At 47.3% G+C, this 15,948-nt stretch overlaps 8 protein-coding genes across 8 annotated transcripts; 5 read left to right on the forward strand and 3 right to left on the reverse strand.

The window, feature by feature from the left end:
- Nucleotides 1-245: 245 nt before the first annotated feature.
- N7520_003143 (alpha-mannosyltransferase) lies at nt 246-1,700 on the reverse strand (the record flags this gene model as incomplete). Its single annotated transcript, XM_057137078.1, has 1 exon — nt 246-1,700. The coding sequence occupies one exon, from the start codon at nt 1,698-1,700 to the stop codon at nt 246-248; it is 1,455 nt and encodes a 484-aa protein (XP_056999764.1).
- A 2,208-nt stretch (nt 1,701-3,908) lies between these two features.
- Nucleotides 3,909-5,338, forward strand: N7520_003144 (acyltransferase family protein; the record flags this gene model as incomplete). Its single annotated transcript, XM_057137079.1, has 3 exons — nt 3,909-3,941; nt 3,997-4,615; nt 4,680-5,338. The coding sequence occupies 3 exons, from the start codon at nt 3,909-3,911 to the stop codon at nt 5,336-5,338; spliced, it is 1,311 nt and encodes a 436-aa protein (XP_056999765.1).
- A 412-nt stretch (nt 5,339-5,750) lies between these two features.
- Nucleotides 5,751-6,540, forward strand: N7520_003145 (aminoglycoside phosphotransferase family protein; the record flags this gene model as incomplete). The annotated part of the gene is made up of 3 exons (XM_057137080.1): nt 5,751-5,790; nt 5,857-6,111; nt 6,212-6,540. The coding sequence occupies 3 exons, from the start codon at nt 5,751-5,753 to the stop codon at nt 6,538-6,540; spliced, it is 624 nt and encodes a 207-aa protein (XP_056999766.1).
- A 727-nt stretch (nt 6,541-7,267) lies between these two features.
- On the forward strand, nt 7,268-9,039 carry N7520_003146 (NAD-dependent succinate-semialdehyde dehydrogenase; the record flags this gene model as incomplete). Its single annotated transcript, XM_057137081.1, has 4 exons — nt 7,268-7,390; nt 7,455-7,542; nt 7,602-8,871; nt 8,922-9,039. 4 exons carry the CDS (start codon nt 7,268-7,270, stop codon nt 9,037-9,039), a joined length of 1,599 nt encoding a protein of 532 aa, XP_056999767.1.
- A 245-nt stretch (nt 9,040-9,284) lies between these two features.
- Nucleotides 9,285-10,337, forward strand: N7520_003147 (putative mRNA decapping hydrolase; the record flags this gene model as incomplete). Its single annotated transcript, XM_057137082.1, has 3 exons — nt 9,285-9,342; nt 9,390-10,046; nt 10,108-10,337. 3 exons carry the CDS (start codon nt 9,285-9,287, stop codon nt 10,335-10,337), a joined length of 945 nt encoding a protein of 314 aa, XP_056999768.1.
- Nucleotides 10,338-10,445: 108 nt separating this feature from the next.
- N7520_003148 (uncharacterized protein) lies at nt 10,446-11,552 on the reverse strand (the record flags this gene model as incomplete). The annotated part of the gene is made up of 1 exon (XM_057137083.1): nt 10,446-11,552. One exon carries the CDS (start codon nt 11,550-11,552, stop codon nt 10,446-10,448), a length of 1,107 nt encoding a protein of 368 aa, XP_056999769.1.
- A 205-nt stretch (nt 11,553-11,757) lies between these two features.
- N7520_003149 (rhomboid protease PCP1) lies at nt 11,758-13,672 on the reverse strand (the record flags this gene model as incomplete). The annotated part of the gene is made up of 5 exons (XM_057137084.1): nt 11,758-12,037; nt 12,089-12,263; nt 12,405-12,639; nt 12,705-12,808; nt 12,856-13,672. The coding sequence occupies 5 exons, from the start codon at nt 13,670-13,672 to the stop codon at nt 11,758-11,760; spliced, it is 1,611 nt and encodes a 536-aa protein (XP_056999770.1).
- A 1,072-nt stretch (nt 13,673-14,744) lies between these two features.
- Nucleotides 14,745-15,565, forward strand: N7520_003150 (uncharacterized protein; the record flags this gene model as incomplete). Its single annotated transcript, XM_057137085.1, has 2 exons — nt 14,745-15,279; nt 15,357-15,565. The coding sequence occupies 2 exons, from the start codon at nt 14,745-14,747 to the stop codon at nt 15,563-15,565; spliced, it is 744 nt and encodes a 247-aa protein (XP_056999771.1).
- Between the last annotated feature and the right edge of the window lie 383 nt (nt 15,566-15,948).

The raw sequence follows: 15,948 nt of genomic DNA on the forward strand, positions 1-15,948 counted from the left end.
GACATTTTGAACCTACTACTATCATTCTGTCCCTTGCATACCGGTAGATGACAGCTTTCAAGGAAGGAAGCTGCATCTTAAATTGTTACTTACTATGTCTTCTCCAGATCAGGTACCGTCATTCTGTTAAATCCGAGCATGCACAGTGTAATCGATAACTTAATTCCTGTTAATAAAGGAGACAAGCTACCTAGATGTAGTCTACTTTATACAATTGTGCTGAAGGGCTTCTTGCATTCCACAAGCTATACCCTAGCTGGATCTTCAGATCCAAACAAAGCGGTCCAATACTTCTTCACTTCCCTACATATATCCGTTCTGTTTTCCCAGCTTCGAAAATTATTTTCCAACTCGCAACCCGTCCAGAGAATCTCCGCCCAGAATTGTTTCTCAACATCGGACCCAAATGCTTCTATCTTGTCCTCGGGGGTCGTCCAAGCACGTGTATATGTTCCATCATCATTGAATGCCGGGTTGACAGCTTGCTTCGAAAAGACAGTCGCGGGATTGAACTTGGGGAAGTTGGCGTGGATGAAAAATGCTCTAGGAGTAGCAGAAGACCCTTTCGCACGCCCTTCCCCTTTCTGAGTCCGTCGATAATCCTCAATCGGATCAAATTGAAGCATTGCGGATCCGGCAAGACCCCCTTTTGTCTTGTGACCCATGGCGCAGATAGGTTCACTGACTTGGTAAAATGGCTCGTTAACTGCCATCGCAGCGTTGATGAAGGTTTCTTTATCTCCTTCTCCTGCTGCTCCTTGGGATAGAAGACGGTAGTAATGTGTTGGACCCCAGAAGTTATAGTATGTGCAGAGAAGGAGGGTTTGCAAGTGTGTTCGTTTCGAAATGAGCACTTCGCCGGATTCGGTCGATTGCCGGGATTCCATCGGCGGGACGCTCCGTGAGGCAATCTGGTAGTAGAAAGGCGAAGCAGAAGATGCCCAGAAGTCCGGCCATGTGAGCAATTTTGTGCTTCGAAATGGCTCCTGCTCAAACAGTGTCTCTGGCTTGGCGATTGGGAATGCGTCGGCATCCAGAAACAGGATCTCTTCAAATGAGGAGAAGATCATCGCAAACGGCTTCAGCTGGTACTTTTCAATCTCGCTAACAATTGGCACTGCGTTTAGAATGTCGGACAGCACGATACATTGCGCGTTCAGTGAAGGTAAGACTTTGTCGCAGATAAACTTCTCATACTCGTCTGGCGTCGCTAAAAAGACTTCCATTGGCAAAGTCGAGCCCGTGCGGCGCAGCATGCGCAGGGATATCACCAAGACTGGGAGATAAGCCCCCCCTGCTGTAGTGACCAGCCCTCTCGTTCCAGGCGTATAAGAAAGTGCGGGTGGATAAAGCTGAATAGCCTCGACGAAGTCTTCGTGCGCCTTTTTCATTGTCCGAATGTCGCGAGTTGTCATTTTCAGCAAATCAGGACGGGGACCGGCATCAGATGACTTGAAGCCAGTAACCTCCACCTTTCCGAGTCTTTTTGGAGGGTCGCATGTTGGTTTGTGTGTCACCAAAAGGGATTGGAAATGACGCCAGAAATCGATATGCTCTGTTGTATTTCGAGAGCTCGCTGTTGACAAGCGATCTGTGAGATAAACCCGGTAATTGGGAACTTCAGTCCATCTAGTCAAGTACCAGATGGATATAGCAGCAAGACAGAATAAAATTAGGACTCGAAATCGACGAGTCATCATGGTGAAGTCTTCTGGACAGGGGGCGACATTGATAGTGGAGCTCTATAGGAACGAACAAGGGTAAGAGAAAAGTGACAGGCGAGATTTTCCCACGTTTCCTTGGGGCATCTTTTCAAGAAATTTTATTTTCATGTTCATAGACCGGAAGCGGTTGGACCATAAGATGCTCATTTCTCCGCTTGGGATCATGAATCCTGGCTCTTTAAGACGTTTGCGACTGTTTCGTCGTGACTCGTGGCTTACCGGATGCGGCCTCAGGCCGCAACACTGTCACATCGTCTTCCATTGAATGGTCTTCAAGATTTACGGTACTGTACATGGAAAACATTTCTCTTTCTTACCTTTTTTTATCTCGGGTAGGCGATCAGTTCAATAATTTTTTGTGGTTGTCTGAATAACAACCATCCACCATTTACTCCCAGGGCAAGTTTGGGATTTACACTCCAAGCATTCCAAAGCCGCCGATCACCTTGGAAATGATTTTGGTTTAAATGATACAGTCCTCAAGAGCAGATGAGTAAGTATCAGTAGTAGGGCATATTTCACGCGCTCGGACCGTTTTACGTCTTACTGATTGTGGTCAGCCTGATTTTATGCATGGTGGGTAAATCCCGTCTTCAGTTGAAACAGGAAAAATTAATCATGTTACGTTAGCTGATATTACGTCCCACCGATCGTCAATCTTCATGGCCAACATGAATATTTTGTACAGGACGCATCGATGGAATGAAAAGTGTTAAAACCAAGACGTCCATTGAGTCAACCACCTATCAAGCGCAGAGAAGATCCACAAGATCCTACCAGGTTGGTATTCATCCGAAAAATCGATAAGCGTCGTCATTGTGATTGGAAGTTCCTTAAAAAACGCATGCTCGCGATACCACATATGAAGGACATGATCTGTGAGGACCGAGAGACATAGGTTAAAATGCACGAACCGAGTCATGTGGGCGACCCTGACAAGCTACAACTTACGCGACGGCTCCCCGATCTACTGGAACAAAATTCCTATTTGAAGGAAACGTTCGTGCGCTTCCCCAATGCAGAGCGAGGTTGGCGGATGGACATGGATATTATCTTCATGAAAATGTCTCTCAGCATATAAGATCATATCCTCTCACCAGAGGGAAAGGCGCGTAATGCTCTGGGCCTATCCATGGTGCTACCGGTGCTGATCTTGGCTACAGTACGCCATCAACATACAAACACAAAGATATCAACTTCGTTATCTTGCTGGACTCTTGGGGTATCGTCATAGGGAACTTTCTTATGCGTCGCGGCACCTGGAGTGATTAATTGCTAGACTTATGAATTGAGCCCCTATACATCGCTCAAGGATGGAAATTTCCTAAGAATGATACATGGACTTACATATGGAAGCACCACAAAAGAGTCCAAAATCATGCGGTCTGTATGAACCAGCATTCGATGAATGCTTATCCGGATTACAATCTCCTTTGGGATTATTGGGCACCCAGTGAACATATAGGCCATTTTGCAGGCTGTGGCGATGACCCGGTATGCAAAACCGAATGGAGTTAGTATTGGAACTTGCGCGAGAAAGTTAAAGTGCCTGCATCTGTTCAGACAAGCCGCAAGATGGTCCTGCAGAGATTGGAAAAGACAGGGAGGATCAGGCTTACCCGACGAGATTTGATCGAGAATAGAGAGATTTTATGTAGAACTATCAATATTGACTACGATTATCGTAAAGGACACGTACACTTGTAGGCAACAGTATATTTGCATTAATGTTGTACTTTAAAGGTCAAATTATTCGAGGTCTCGGTCGCTCACAGGCCTATCTGGTCTGATCGTGTATGTTAGCAGATCCTGGAATGTCGAGACGCGGTCCGCCGCAAGCGTCTCATCCCCAAGCCACCCGAGTTGCATCAGAAGACCACTTTATCCCACGAAGACATGGGGAACAATCTTTGTATTCGTAAATTAAATATCACAAGAGCGCGTTTACGAAGTTATAGGGATATTTCTCTGGTCTGCGAATCTATAAATATGATTTGGCCGGGCCATCCACTGAAATTGACACTATCACTGTCATTGCCGGAACCGGTAAAGACCTGAAGATTAGTACGTGCATTCGGAAAACAAAGTGAACTCCAGGTAAATAGTCAGTATCTCGCATATTCATTTTGAAATTCCTTCACTTCATGATCTAGCGAAGCGACACATCTCAAGTGCTAGTCCGATATGTCCCGCCAGAGGTCTAATAACTGGATCGACGTGAGTTTGAATCCATTCAAGTTTCATTTCATCTCAGAAACTGAAATAAACCCAGGGAATTCGTGGGATTGCAGCGACTACAGTCGTGACCTACCATCTTTGCTCTGCGTTCGCAAAGTGGTTGAACTCACCAGCGATCACGGAAGATGGCGAAGTATTCATTTTCCAGCAACCCTTTTTCCGTCTTATCGTCGGCGGTCGATTTGCAGTTTCGCTTTTTTTTCTCATCACCGGATATGTTAATTCCGTCAATTTTATTAAACTAAAACGCAATGGAGATCATGGGCTCGTTCTGTCGAAGCTTTCTAAGAACACGATTGCTCGGGCTGGTAGACTCGTTGTACCAACGAACATAGCAATCTTTATGACTTGGCTTATCTGCCAGCTAAATGGATTTCTAGTCGCAAGCCAGGTTGATTCTTCCTGGATAAGAGTGGTGGCTGCGGCGCCCGGTCCTACACTTCATGATGCGATTGCGGGCCTCTTTCGCAACTGGGTGTTGTTTTGGGAAGGTGGTACTTCACCATATGATCCTACTTACTGGACGATACCTTTCTTTCTGAAAGGGTCTATGTTGGTCTATGTGACTATACTGGCAACGACATTCGCCACCCCGAGATTTACCAAATTGCTTCTCATTTTCCTTTATTCTTTGTCTTGGTTGAACGGTCAACGTAAGTCCCGAGGCGAGTGAAATCCACATATTAAACTCGTCTAACACAATCAATAATGAAACAGCTCTCATAGAGATGACTACCTACGCTGGAATGTTCCTAGCCGAGTTACATGCTGATTACGGATCCCAAGCCCCCTCGATCATGCCCTCGCCCATATCAACAATGATGATATTCAGTGGGCTTTTCCTCGCTTCTTTTCCTGATGACAATGTAGCATGGGCGCCATGGAGCCGTGCTTTGGACTCGATGGCGCAATATATTGTTCCCGCTGGGGCCGAAGTGAGTCGATACATAGACTCTCTTGGAACTACGCTATTCGTCTACGGGATTTTCTTCTCTCGTGATGGCCGTCGACTTCTGTCGCACCCTTTCATGAACTTCCTTGGCCGTATTTCGTTCCCCGTATATCTTCTTCATGATACTCTTATCAGAACTGTGCTATCTTGGGTGATCTATCGGAAGTCCATTTTAGAGAAAGGACTACATCCCGTGGACGAAGAAGGGAATTCTATGTGGTTCAAGAGAGGTGGCTTTATGACATTCGCGATCGCGATACCGTCATTTTATATTCTGCTGGTGTGGGTTGCATACCAGTGGATAGTGCACGTGGATCCGTTATGTGAGAAGGTCATAACGTGGCTAGGCAAGAAAGCTTTCGGGGAGGATAGTGAATCTGAAGCCTTGAGAGAGGGCACCCTGAGTGGAGCTCTGAAATCTTGAGAGGAACCGACCTTTTAAACATGGTTGTAAGGCAGAATGTATGAATACCATAATGTGAAATGATCATATTCCTGCAAGTTATGTAGATTGGACTTAAGATTTCCATATTGCCGTGATGTAAGATATCGCACGTTGATCAATCACCCCTGTTCGAATCAGATCAATTAAATGAAGAATTGTGCCTGTACCTAGAAACGTATTTCCCATGCATGTTTATATCCCAGGGTCCTATTGGGCGGTCATATAGGGGTGGTGAATACGGAGTAAATACATTCAAATAACAAGAAACGCTCATAACACCCACTGTCAACTGTTTCTCTCTCTCTCTCCATCTTGGCCGAGGAATCATCCAGCCCCTGCACAGCATGTGTGTGGACCGCAGAGCAGCAAGGCCAATGTTTTTCCTCGAGTCATGTCAAAATATTCTGAGGTGCAAGTAAGCGAGGGGTGTGGTCAATTGGGAGCGATGTGATAATGAAAGAACGCTCCGATCAGGGCCCGATGATCGAAAATTGAAGTGGGCACGCTGAATTACCTTGCAAAATATCCTGAGATCCCAGCGCCAAAGATTCTGCGTGACTGGGGCGATAGTGACGGGCGATACTTTATACTTCAAGAACTAATGAAAGGACAAACCCTCGAACAGGCTTGGGGCTCACTATCAGAAACCAGGAATCTGCCATCGCGGATGAAGTGGTTGAAGTTCGCAATAAGTTACGATCCATCACATCGAAGTCTATACAAGGTGTTGATGAGAGTGCTTGCTATCCTGGGTTACTAATCTCTGACTGCGAGCCTCACGGACCTTTTATTCTGATACCGAGCTCTGGGGCGCCTTAAGCCGGGAACTTTAGCATTCAATCCCTCAGCAAGCTTTGGAAAGTCTCAAAAACCGACTGCCTAAGTGTGAGCCCAATGTTCTCACTCATTGCGACCTAAACCTAGGCAACATCATGGTCAAAGACGGGGTTGTGACTGGAATACTTGACTGTGAGGTTTCTGCATATTATCATATATGGTATGAATATGTTTCAGCCTCTTGGGGCTGGACCGAGAAAGACACAGAGTTGAAGAAGCTATTTCAGGAACGGTTGGATATACATGAAGATCGATACCCCGATGCTAAGGCTTTCTGGAAGGATTTGCGTCTTTTGAGGAAGTATGAAAATTTCGATGACAATGGCCATGAAATCTTCAAATAACTATGCTTAGATGGACAGTCATATCCATACATAACACCAGACTCGGTACCTACTACTCGTCGGCTGGTCCTTCTAAATCTGTGGAATTGGGAGATGTTGTATTACGATTACGTTATCTTCCGCCGATGAGGATCAGTCAAGTTCCATTGGTTCAAATCGCCGAATAAACCTCGGTACAAGCTTCCCGCTTGATCAAATCGCCGAATCTCGTAATATATGAAATTAGAATACAATACTTTCGAAGCTGTGGATGTCGGTGAGAACAAAGGAAACCAAAATACAAATTTATGAAAGTTGAATTATCCAAAATGATCAGAATTGATATAACATATTCAATGTCGTAACAGAAATTAAAGTAGGATATAGCGTAGGGGTCTGTATCTATACATTACTCATGACAGAAGATCCCGTAGGCTTGGAGAACAAGGAAATTGGGGGTAATCCCCAGAACCATGACATCAACCCCACTCAGCATCCAGCTTCCCTTCTGAGCTTGAACATCCCTCGACCATCGGCGCCATCTCCGTCCTCGGTGCTTCTCGGGCTTAAAGATCAATCACCATCGAGCCCCATGGAAGCTTGAAATTCATTCTGCCCCTTCGCCGCAAACTATCAAAGTGCTTTAAAGCGCGCGTCCCTAACTCCCCGCACGAACTTTGACTCCGCTCGTTCTCCTCCTGTATTAGTAAATCATATCCCTCCCCCGCCTGAGTCCCGGTTTATCATAATGGACCGACTTATCCGCCCCGTCTCTCGGCAACTTCTGCGACCTTGTCTACGATACCCCTACGCCATTCCTCCCCCGCCTATTGCGAAGAGACTCTACACTATGGGACACAGCAAGCCTGAGGTGGGTGGTCAACTCTAAGACTGGAAGAAGACTGGAAGTTGGCAATTGTTGACATCGATTCCAGTTGAAAGATAAATCTCTGTTCATTGAGAAATGCTACATCAATGGCGAATGGGTTGGTGCCCAGTCTGGCGAGACCTTTGAAGTGCACGGTAAATACCAACAAACACCCAGGGAGGCATATACGCTAAATTGTATTATTTTCTTGCAGACCCCGCTACCGGACAACTCATCGGCAAATGCCCCGAACTTGACGCCTCGGACGTCGAAAAGGCCATCCAGGCCGCCTCAGAGGCCTTCCCTTCATTCCGCACAACACTCGCCCGCGACCGCGCCCGTATGCTCCGCCGATGGTATCAATTGATGATCGATAATGCAGAGGATCTGGCCAAGTTGATCACATGGGAGAATGGCAAGCCATTGGCCGATGCCAAGGGCGAAGTCAACTACGCCGCTGGCTTCTTTGAGTGGTTTAGCGAGGAGGCCCCTCGTATCTACGGAGATACTATCCCGTCATCGGTGCCCGGTAACCGAATCATGACCCTCAAGCAGCCTGTCGGTGTCTGTGGTCTGATCACCCCGTGGAACTTCCCGGCTGCCATGATCACTCGGAAGATTGCTCCGGCCCTGGCGGCTGGTTGTACCGTGGTTGCAAAGTCTCCTCAGGAGACTCCGTTCACTGCTAATGCGCTGGCCGAGCTGGCTCACCGTGCCGGTATCCCTAAGGGTGTTGTTAACATTGTTACTGCGTCGAAGAATACCCCTGCTGTCGGCGAGACGATTACCACCCACCCGGATGTGCGTAAGGTTTCGTTCACTGGCTCGACCAATGTCGGCCGGTTGCTTATGAAGCAGGCTTCGTCTACTATCAAGAAGGTCTCCTGGGAGCTGGGCGGTAATGCGCCATTCATTGTGTTTGATGATGTTGAGGATCTTGATGCTGCTGTTGCTGGCGCTATTAACTCTAAGTTCCGCAGCTCCGGACAGACCTGTGTCTGTGCCAACCGAATCTATGTGCAGAAGGGCGTGTACGATGAGTTTACCAAGCGCTTCACCGCCAAGGTTAAGGAATTCAAGCTCGGTGCTGGTTTCGAGGAGGGCATTACACACGGTCCTGTCATTCACGAACGTGCTGCCGGTAAGGTACACGAGCACGTCCAGGACGCCACTAGCAAGGGCGCCAAGGTCTTGATTGGTGGCCAGAAGGCCTCTGCTCTGGGCCCCAACTTCTACGAGCCCACTGTTCTGTCGGGTATGACCAAGGATATGCTTATTGCCTCAGAGGAGACCTTTGGCCCTGTGGCCGGTCTTTTCCCCTTCGAGACTGAGAAGGAGGTTGTTGACCTGGCCAACAAGGCCGAGGTTGGTCTTGCTGGTTACTTCTTCAGCGGCAATGTGCGCCGCATTTTCCGTGTCGCTGAGGCCCTGGAGGTTGGCATGGTTGGTGTGAACACTGGATTGATCAGTGATGTTGCTTCACCGTAAGTTCTTCTCAATAGAAAAAGATGACTATGGACTGACGATTATACAGATTTGGTGGTGTTAAACAGAGTGGTTTTGGCCGCGAGGGCAGCAAGTATGGTATCGATGAGTTTATGACCATTAAGAGCGTTACCTTTGGCGGCATGGGAGAACCTCTACAGGAATAGAGAGAGCTTCTTTATATATGAAAACTACTTTGAATGAAATTAGATAACGGATTTATATAAATTCTCTAGAAATATCTGAGCTTCACAATTTGAACTGGCAAATAAAGGCGAACTCCGTACAATAAAGCAATCAACTAGTGTCCCTGCCACTACCTGGATCTTTCTACCCCGCGATAAGCTAAACGGCCCCACCATAAAGATCTTTCACAGCTACGAACTCATACCAATCCTCATATTCCCACAAAATGGCAACCCCAGAAGCTCTCATCTCCAAATTCGAAGTTACCAAGCTTTTGAAGCAAGGTATGAAATCCACCCAAACCCAAGGTCCCCAACATTAACCCTCCCAGACCAAAACGGCCGCCGCATCACCCTCCTCGGCACAATCGACAATCAACAAGGAATCCTAACAGCCGAACGCGCCGCCTTCGCAACCGAATCTCTAGAAGTAATCCAAGCTTTCCAAGCAGCCCTCTCCCGAATTACCAACCTAGGCGACAACGACATCTACCGCTGGTACCTCGCCTCCAACGGAGATAGCACCAACCCCAAACTCCAGCATGACCTAAAGCTCAACCTGATCTGGCCATGTACCGAGCAACATATCAAGAAATATTCCGATCAGCAGGTTCGCATGGTTACTGAGACGGCGGAGATCTACAAGGAGTACATCCGTCCGTATATTCAGGCGAAGCGCGATGAAGGTCGTTTGAATTGGATATTCAATATCCTTGAAGGGAGGACGGAGCAGGATGATATTATCATGCGGGATGATGGGCATGGTGTTGAGGATGCTTTTTTGATGTTGCCTGATTTGAATTGGGATCGGAAGACTATTAGTTCGTTGCATTTGTTGACATTGGTTCACCGGAGGGATATTTGGAGTTTGAGGGATTTGAGAAAGAGCCATATTCCTTGGTTGAAGTATTTGAGGGAAAGGGTTCTGAAGGCCACTGTTTCTAAGTATCCGGATTTGGATGAGGATCAGTTGAAGCTTTATGTTCATTGTGAGTTTGTGTTTGTTCTATTTTCTTCGGGGGATTGCTGATTTGCTAACTTGTTTTCTAGATCAACCGACTTACTATCATTTTCATATTCATGTCGTGAATGTTATGTTGGAGGCTGGTGCTACCCAGGCAACTGGGAAGGCTTTCGGTCTGGAAAATTTGATTTCCCAGTTGGAGACTATGGATGGAGGAGAGAATGCTAGCTTGGCTGATGTGAGCTTGACCTATTACTTGGGTGAGGCGAGTGAGTTGTGGACAGATATCTTTGCGCCGCTGAAGGCAAAGAAATGAGTATGATTAGACACTGTATTACGAGGCATGAAAATAAATAGAACGTTGCCTAGTCTTTCCAAATTATGGGATTCAGAATGCAAGGTTGTACATTTGGTAATACTATTTCTATGCCTCGGCTACAGCATCAGGCCTGATAGACTTGCTGACTTCTTCCATGACCTTGGACCAGGTCCGCGACCAGACGGTGAACTTGTCTTCTGCTTCGTCACTCCAGGGCGCCGCTACTGACTCAACAGCCTGTGAAGCAAATTCGTGTATTTTCTGCAAGAATTCAACAGACCGGGGCGCATCCTCTTCATACAAGGCCCCAGCAACTTCATCCACCTGGTCAGGAATACTCTGCAGACTGACGATCAACTTCTCCAATCGCGCAACGTTTCCAGCGGAAGCTAATGGCGCGTCGTTTGCTTTCTTCAGGCGATATGTGATGATGGCAGAGTAGACCTGGGCGATAGGCTTCAGGAAGCGGAGTGTAGACTTCTTCTGTTCTTGCATAGCGGCGATATTCTCTTCGTCGTCGGAATCTTTGGATCCAGCATCTTCTTCTTCATCCTTCTCATCGCCAAGAATATCGTCGAAGAAATCGTCGTCTTCTGCTGGATCCCAGTTCTCAAGTTCCTCCACGGCGTCACGGACAAGATCCCTCCATTGCTCGACGCGACGGGTGATGAAACCAACGACACCATTGGTTGCGACTTGGACTACCGAGTCGCATGCGTCCCAGACGCGACCAGTCGCGAGGGTAATAGCATCCTTCTCAGCCTTGACGATCTCCTCCTCTTTACTCTTTGGGTCCTCTTTCTTCGCTTGATCCTTCTTCTCGGATATAGCCTTGACTATTTTCAGAAGTGTGGCGAGCTCGGTGAATAGGATTCTGACCAAGGCCAGGGTCTCGGAGTGGAATGTTTTCGTGTGTTCGGCGGGGTTAACGAGGAGAATTGCGGTCAACAACGAGGGTAGGACGGAGTCGTTGCAGTCGCGGAGTATCTTGGTCACTGCAGAGTGCGTGAAGGGGGTGGTGATGGATAGTAGTGACAATTTGGTGACTTGGGCTTTCAGAGCGCTTGATGAGGCTGAAAGGAGGGGCAGGGGCTTTGCGTCTTTGGTTGGTGTCTGGGTGGACTGCGCAAGAGTGGATGGGGAAATAGCATCCTGGAATTGATCGACAATGGCGATAGAAGTCGCAAGGACAGTCACAAGTTGTTGCGACATGTTGTGTGGCGTGGAGTTGTAAATGTGTTGAGGGAAAAAGCTGGTTAATTGAAGACTGAAGATTTTAGACAATCCGCCCCACATTGAATATTCGACCCCTCGCGGGTACCATTTACCATTTAGGTAAAAATATACTTCATGAGCCTCACTTTATACATTGCGAATGATCATTTAATAGCGATCTAATATACAGATATACAGGTCCTTACCGGACAAGGTTCTCAAGCCACTTCGACTCTCGAATTTTCTTCTCCTTCTTCCTTTGTGTGAGAACATAACCACAACTAGTACCAACGAAGTAACCACCAAGATGGGCAGCGTGGTCCATTTTGGCGAGTCTGGATAAGGGGAAGACCTGGAGGAAGCGAGCTGGAGTCATCATACTCAACACCTCGGTGCCAACAATGCAGGCGAGGAATATCCAGCCCTGGGTCCAGAGGATCTCTCGTAATTGATGGGGTAGAATCCACATGGTGATTTTGTCGCTAGAGGAGAGTTAGTTTGGCAATCGTAAACATCTGGCACGATTTACATACTCAAAGTGGTACATGCACCATGCGGCAACAATTCCACTGGTAGCTGCACTGGCACCTAGAGAGGTAGTGGCGAGAGCTCCCAGTAAGACGCTGCGAGATAAGGACACCAAAGATCCTACCGCGCCAGAGGCGAAGTAGATGGCCAAGAAGTTCCCACGACCGAGCTCATCATGAACTAAACATGGTAAGTTTGGTATTCAGCAAAGGACAGAAGGGTCTTTACCTCGGGTTCCCATGAGACCTAGTACCAGCATATTCGTGGTAAGGTGTCTCCACGTTTGATGGCTGAATGTGCTACCAATCATGCTAAGCGCACTGGGATAAAAGGGAACAATAATGAAGAAGCGATTCAGCAGTCGCCATGAGGGTGGAACGTATTTCCACATCAATGTGACGGCCACATTGGCACCGATGATAGCGCCTACAGTTGCCGCAGCCGGAGGAACGTTGGGCCATAGACGATCCTTTCTTGCTGGCGCCTCGTAGGTCTGGGAAAATGCAAAGCAGAGGCCGAGGACAGCGACAGTGAACAGGATAGACGACAACAGCCGCTGGGGCTGAAATGAAGCAAGAAGTTAAACACAGCACATCTAATATAGATCTACACCATACATACCGTCGTGATATTCACAGCATCAGCCTGGTTATGTGTCCCCGCAATGTGATGCTTTTGGACCCAAGCAAGGTACGGCCGTTCGTTGGGGTCCGCCCGCGGACGCGCTAAAGATGTCAGTGTGATGGTTCAAGAAAATGATTTTAAAACCTACCCGCCATCAAAGCCGATTCCTGGTATTGCTGCAACTCCTTGCTGCCTTCGATTTGGCGTTGGAGTCGCTCCTGCTCTTCGTGTTCACCTGCCAACCATTCTTGGCGCTTGCGTTCCTTTTCGCCCAGCAAGCGTTTCTCGTTCTTCTCGCGTACCTCTTTGAGGACACTCTTTCCATAGACCGAGTTTTCCTCGCCGAGTTCAGCCCCGTATGAACCGCTCTGTGGCTTGTAAAGACCAAGCTCCTCGGCGCGGCGCACCAATTTCTCCTCCGCCTGTCGCTCTTCCCGTTCAATTCGAGCTAGAATCGCGGCATCTTCATCGATTGGGTATTTCTGCCGTAACCATTCCAAAGCAGTGTCAAGCTGTGGTTGAGTTACAGCCCGGGTGATCTCCTTGGGAAGATCTAGATCCAGGGTACCCTCTAACCTCCGCGCATGCAAGACTGCCAGGGTGCGGTTGGCCAATTTGGTAGATATTTGCGAATGGGGGAAGACAGCTTTAATCTCGGCCTCGGAGGCGACAATTGCGCCTGTTGACGGGTCGGATGCTTTTCGGGTAGGTTTGCGAGCCAGAGTTCTTTTGTTTCTGGTCCAATAAGAAGGGGCCGAGGAGTATCGAGGCGGAGAAGATGAAATCAGGGGTCGTCCAATTTGAGTAAAAGAGCTCACGGAGCTAGACCAGCGCACGTTACTGTGTAAGCTCGGCTGTAGGTGTAGGCGAAGATCGCGACATTGAGAGCGGAAGGTCGACAAGATGCTCGAGGATCTGAACCCCGAGCATGGGATTTGCCATGCAGCTCCTACCGCATTACTCATATTTCAGAGTCTAGCGGAGAAGCCTGAAATATCGAGTACAAGTCGGAGATTGGTGTATAGTCGGACTGCTTTGTGGTGGTCCGACATGAATGTTCCGGCGAGCGGGTTGTTCCGTCCCGCATTGTCGTCAACTGGTTCCTTTGACCACGGACTATATAGCTTCAACTGCAATTTGCTAAATTACTCCAGTCTTGAAGTAACTCAGCAGCTATCTCCGTACTTCATTGAAGAAATGTTCAGTCAAGGGCCGCAAAAAAGTCCGAGTACCGAGTACAAGAGGGCTGGGCTGGACTAGATTACATCGGCTGGACCGGAAGCCTTGATTACACTGCAGAACTTCCGATCCACCCAGATCTCCTTGTCCTCTGCCAATACTTTGCCATCGATCATCCGATTTAAAACTTGGCGAATATGTAACTGTAACCTGGGTTATGCACCACATTGTGGCACATCAGCATCTCAGATTGTTAACAGACTCTACATAAGTACATCAGGCAGGGTGACCTTAATTGTTTCAACTGAAGTGTTTCATGGGTGAGTGGCGCACTTTCAACTTCATACAGCGAGCAGATGAAGATCTATCAGTGTCTCCGCTGGATTTGGAGGATATGCAGGTTACCTTAGTCCTGCCTATGATTATGCAATGTTTGGACGACTAGACTGAAGCGTACTTGCTGAGTCACTGAATGGCATCGGTGGAATATAAAACCCTGTTGTGCATGTGTGACGACTGTTCGGATCCATGTATCACGCCTAGTCTAGTTATCGTATTTCTGTACTTTTTTGATGTATTTGCGCATAATTGCGCAGATTATTTTTATCCGCTGACCGCGGGAGGGGCACCTCGCTGACATCGTTTATCAAATTCCTTCATTAATCTATAATGGACCTGGGCTAGAAAGGAAAAGGTGCGGGGTAGAAAGTGTCGACTTCATTGAATCAGATTAAAGATGGAAAATTGAAAAGATAGACCCAAAACCTCTTTTTTTCCATTGCTTCTCATATCTTTATCTTTTACAAGAGTTTACTTTGACCTTCTTCACTTCTTCAACTCTCTAAAATAAATACCACAATGACTTCCCAGACAATCCATGTCGGTATTCTACTTGTGGACATTGTCCAGCTCCTCGATTTAGCAGCCATTGACCTTTTGTTCATGACGTGCCCGGAGTATCTCACGGAATTGGGAGTTCCCAAACCCATCATAGACCTCGGCCGGCCTTGCAAGATCTCCTATATCGCCTTAGACGGACCAACAGGAAGCCGTGATCTCACATCACAAACCTCAATTCCTATCACGCATTCACTAGACGATGCAGAAGTGGCACCAGGTAAACTCGACTTGATCTATCTTCCCGGGCCACCACCTAAGCGCATGCCGCCGGCAAAGGAGTACCTCGAGTTCCTACAAAAGCACGATGCCGCAAACGTGACAATCCTCAGTATCTGTACTGGGGCATTGGTAGTTGCGCACGCGGGTCTAACAAAAGGCAGAGTAGTCACTGCGCCGCGGTTTTTAATTCCGGAGCTGAGGAAGAACTTCCCCGATGTCACGATTTGGGATGACACGGTGCGCGTTACGAAAGATGGCAACCTTTGGATGTGTGGTGAGTAATATTATCTATTCGATTTCAATTTTAGCTCTTATCTATCTATCTTTGACTGACCTGGCTATGCAAAACAGGCGGTATCACAAATGGCCATGACCTCATGATTGAGTATCTCCGCCAGAACTACCCAGCACCACTTGTGAATACTGTTCTGACTGCGGCGGAGATCGTGCCTCGTGAATTGGAATATACCAATGGACCCATGGTGGATTTTCTGTGGATGTTTTGGCAGGTGGTTTGCGCTCTTCCATATTCTGCTGTTCGCTTGGTGAAGGGCAATTAACTCCATAGATGCTAGTACCAAGATATGAATCTCAATCTAATACCTAGATCTACTCAAAATATGCTAAATATCTATCCAAGATGTTTGAGATATAGTTCGTATAGCGACCGGCTGCGACAGTTGAGATGACGGATTGATATATCGCTTGTGGTCAGTTTGCTTATGCGTAACATTTAAAGTCTTCCGAAGTTGTCATTGGCATAATAAATATACATGCGGCATCTTTTCATTCTTTATTTGGAATATCCCATTTATTTGTCAAAGCTTAGAAGATTGCAAATTAAAACATCCATTGATGCAGGTCAAAGCTATCAAGTCACTGCAAAAAAATCATCAATATCAACCACAAACAAAGTCAAACACAAATCTTTCCAACCCATATC

This window comes from Penicillium odoratum, assembly GCF_028828045.1.
Source record: "Penicillium odoratum strain IBT 22623 chromosome Unknown utg000002l_segment0_segment0, whole genome shotgun sequence".
Taxonomy (NCBI): domain Eukaryota; kingdom Fungi; phylum Ascomycota; class Eurotiomycetes; order Eurotiales; family Aspergillaceae; genus Penicillium; species Penicillium odoratum.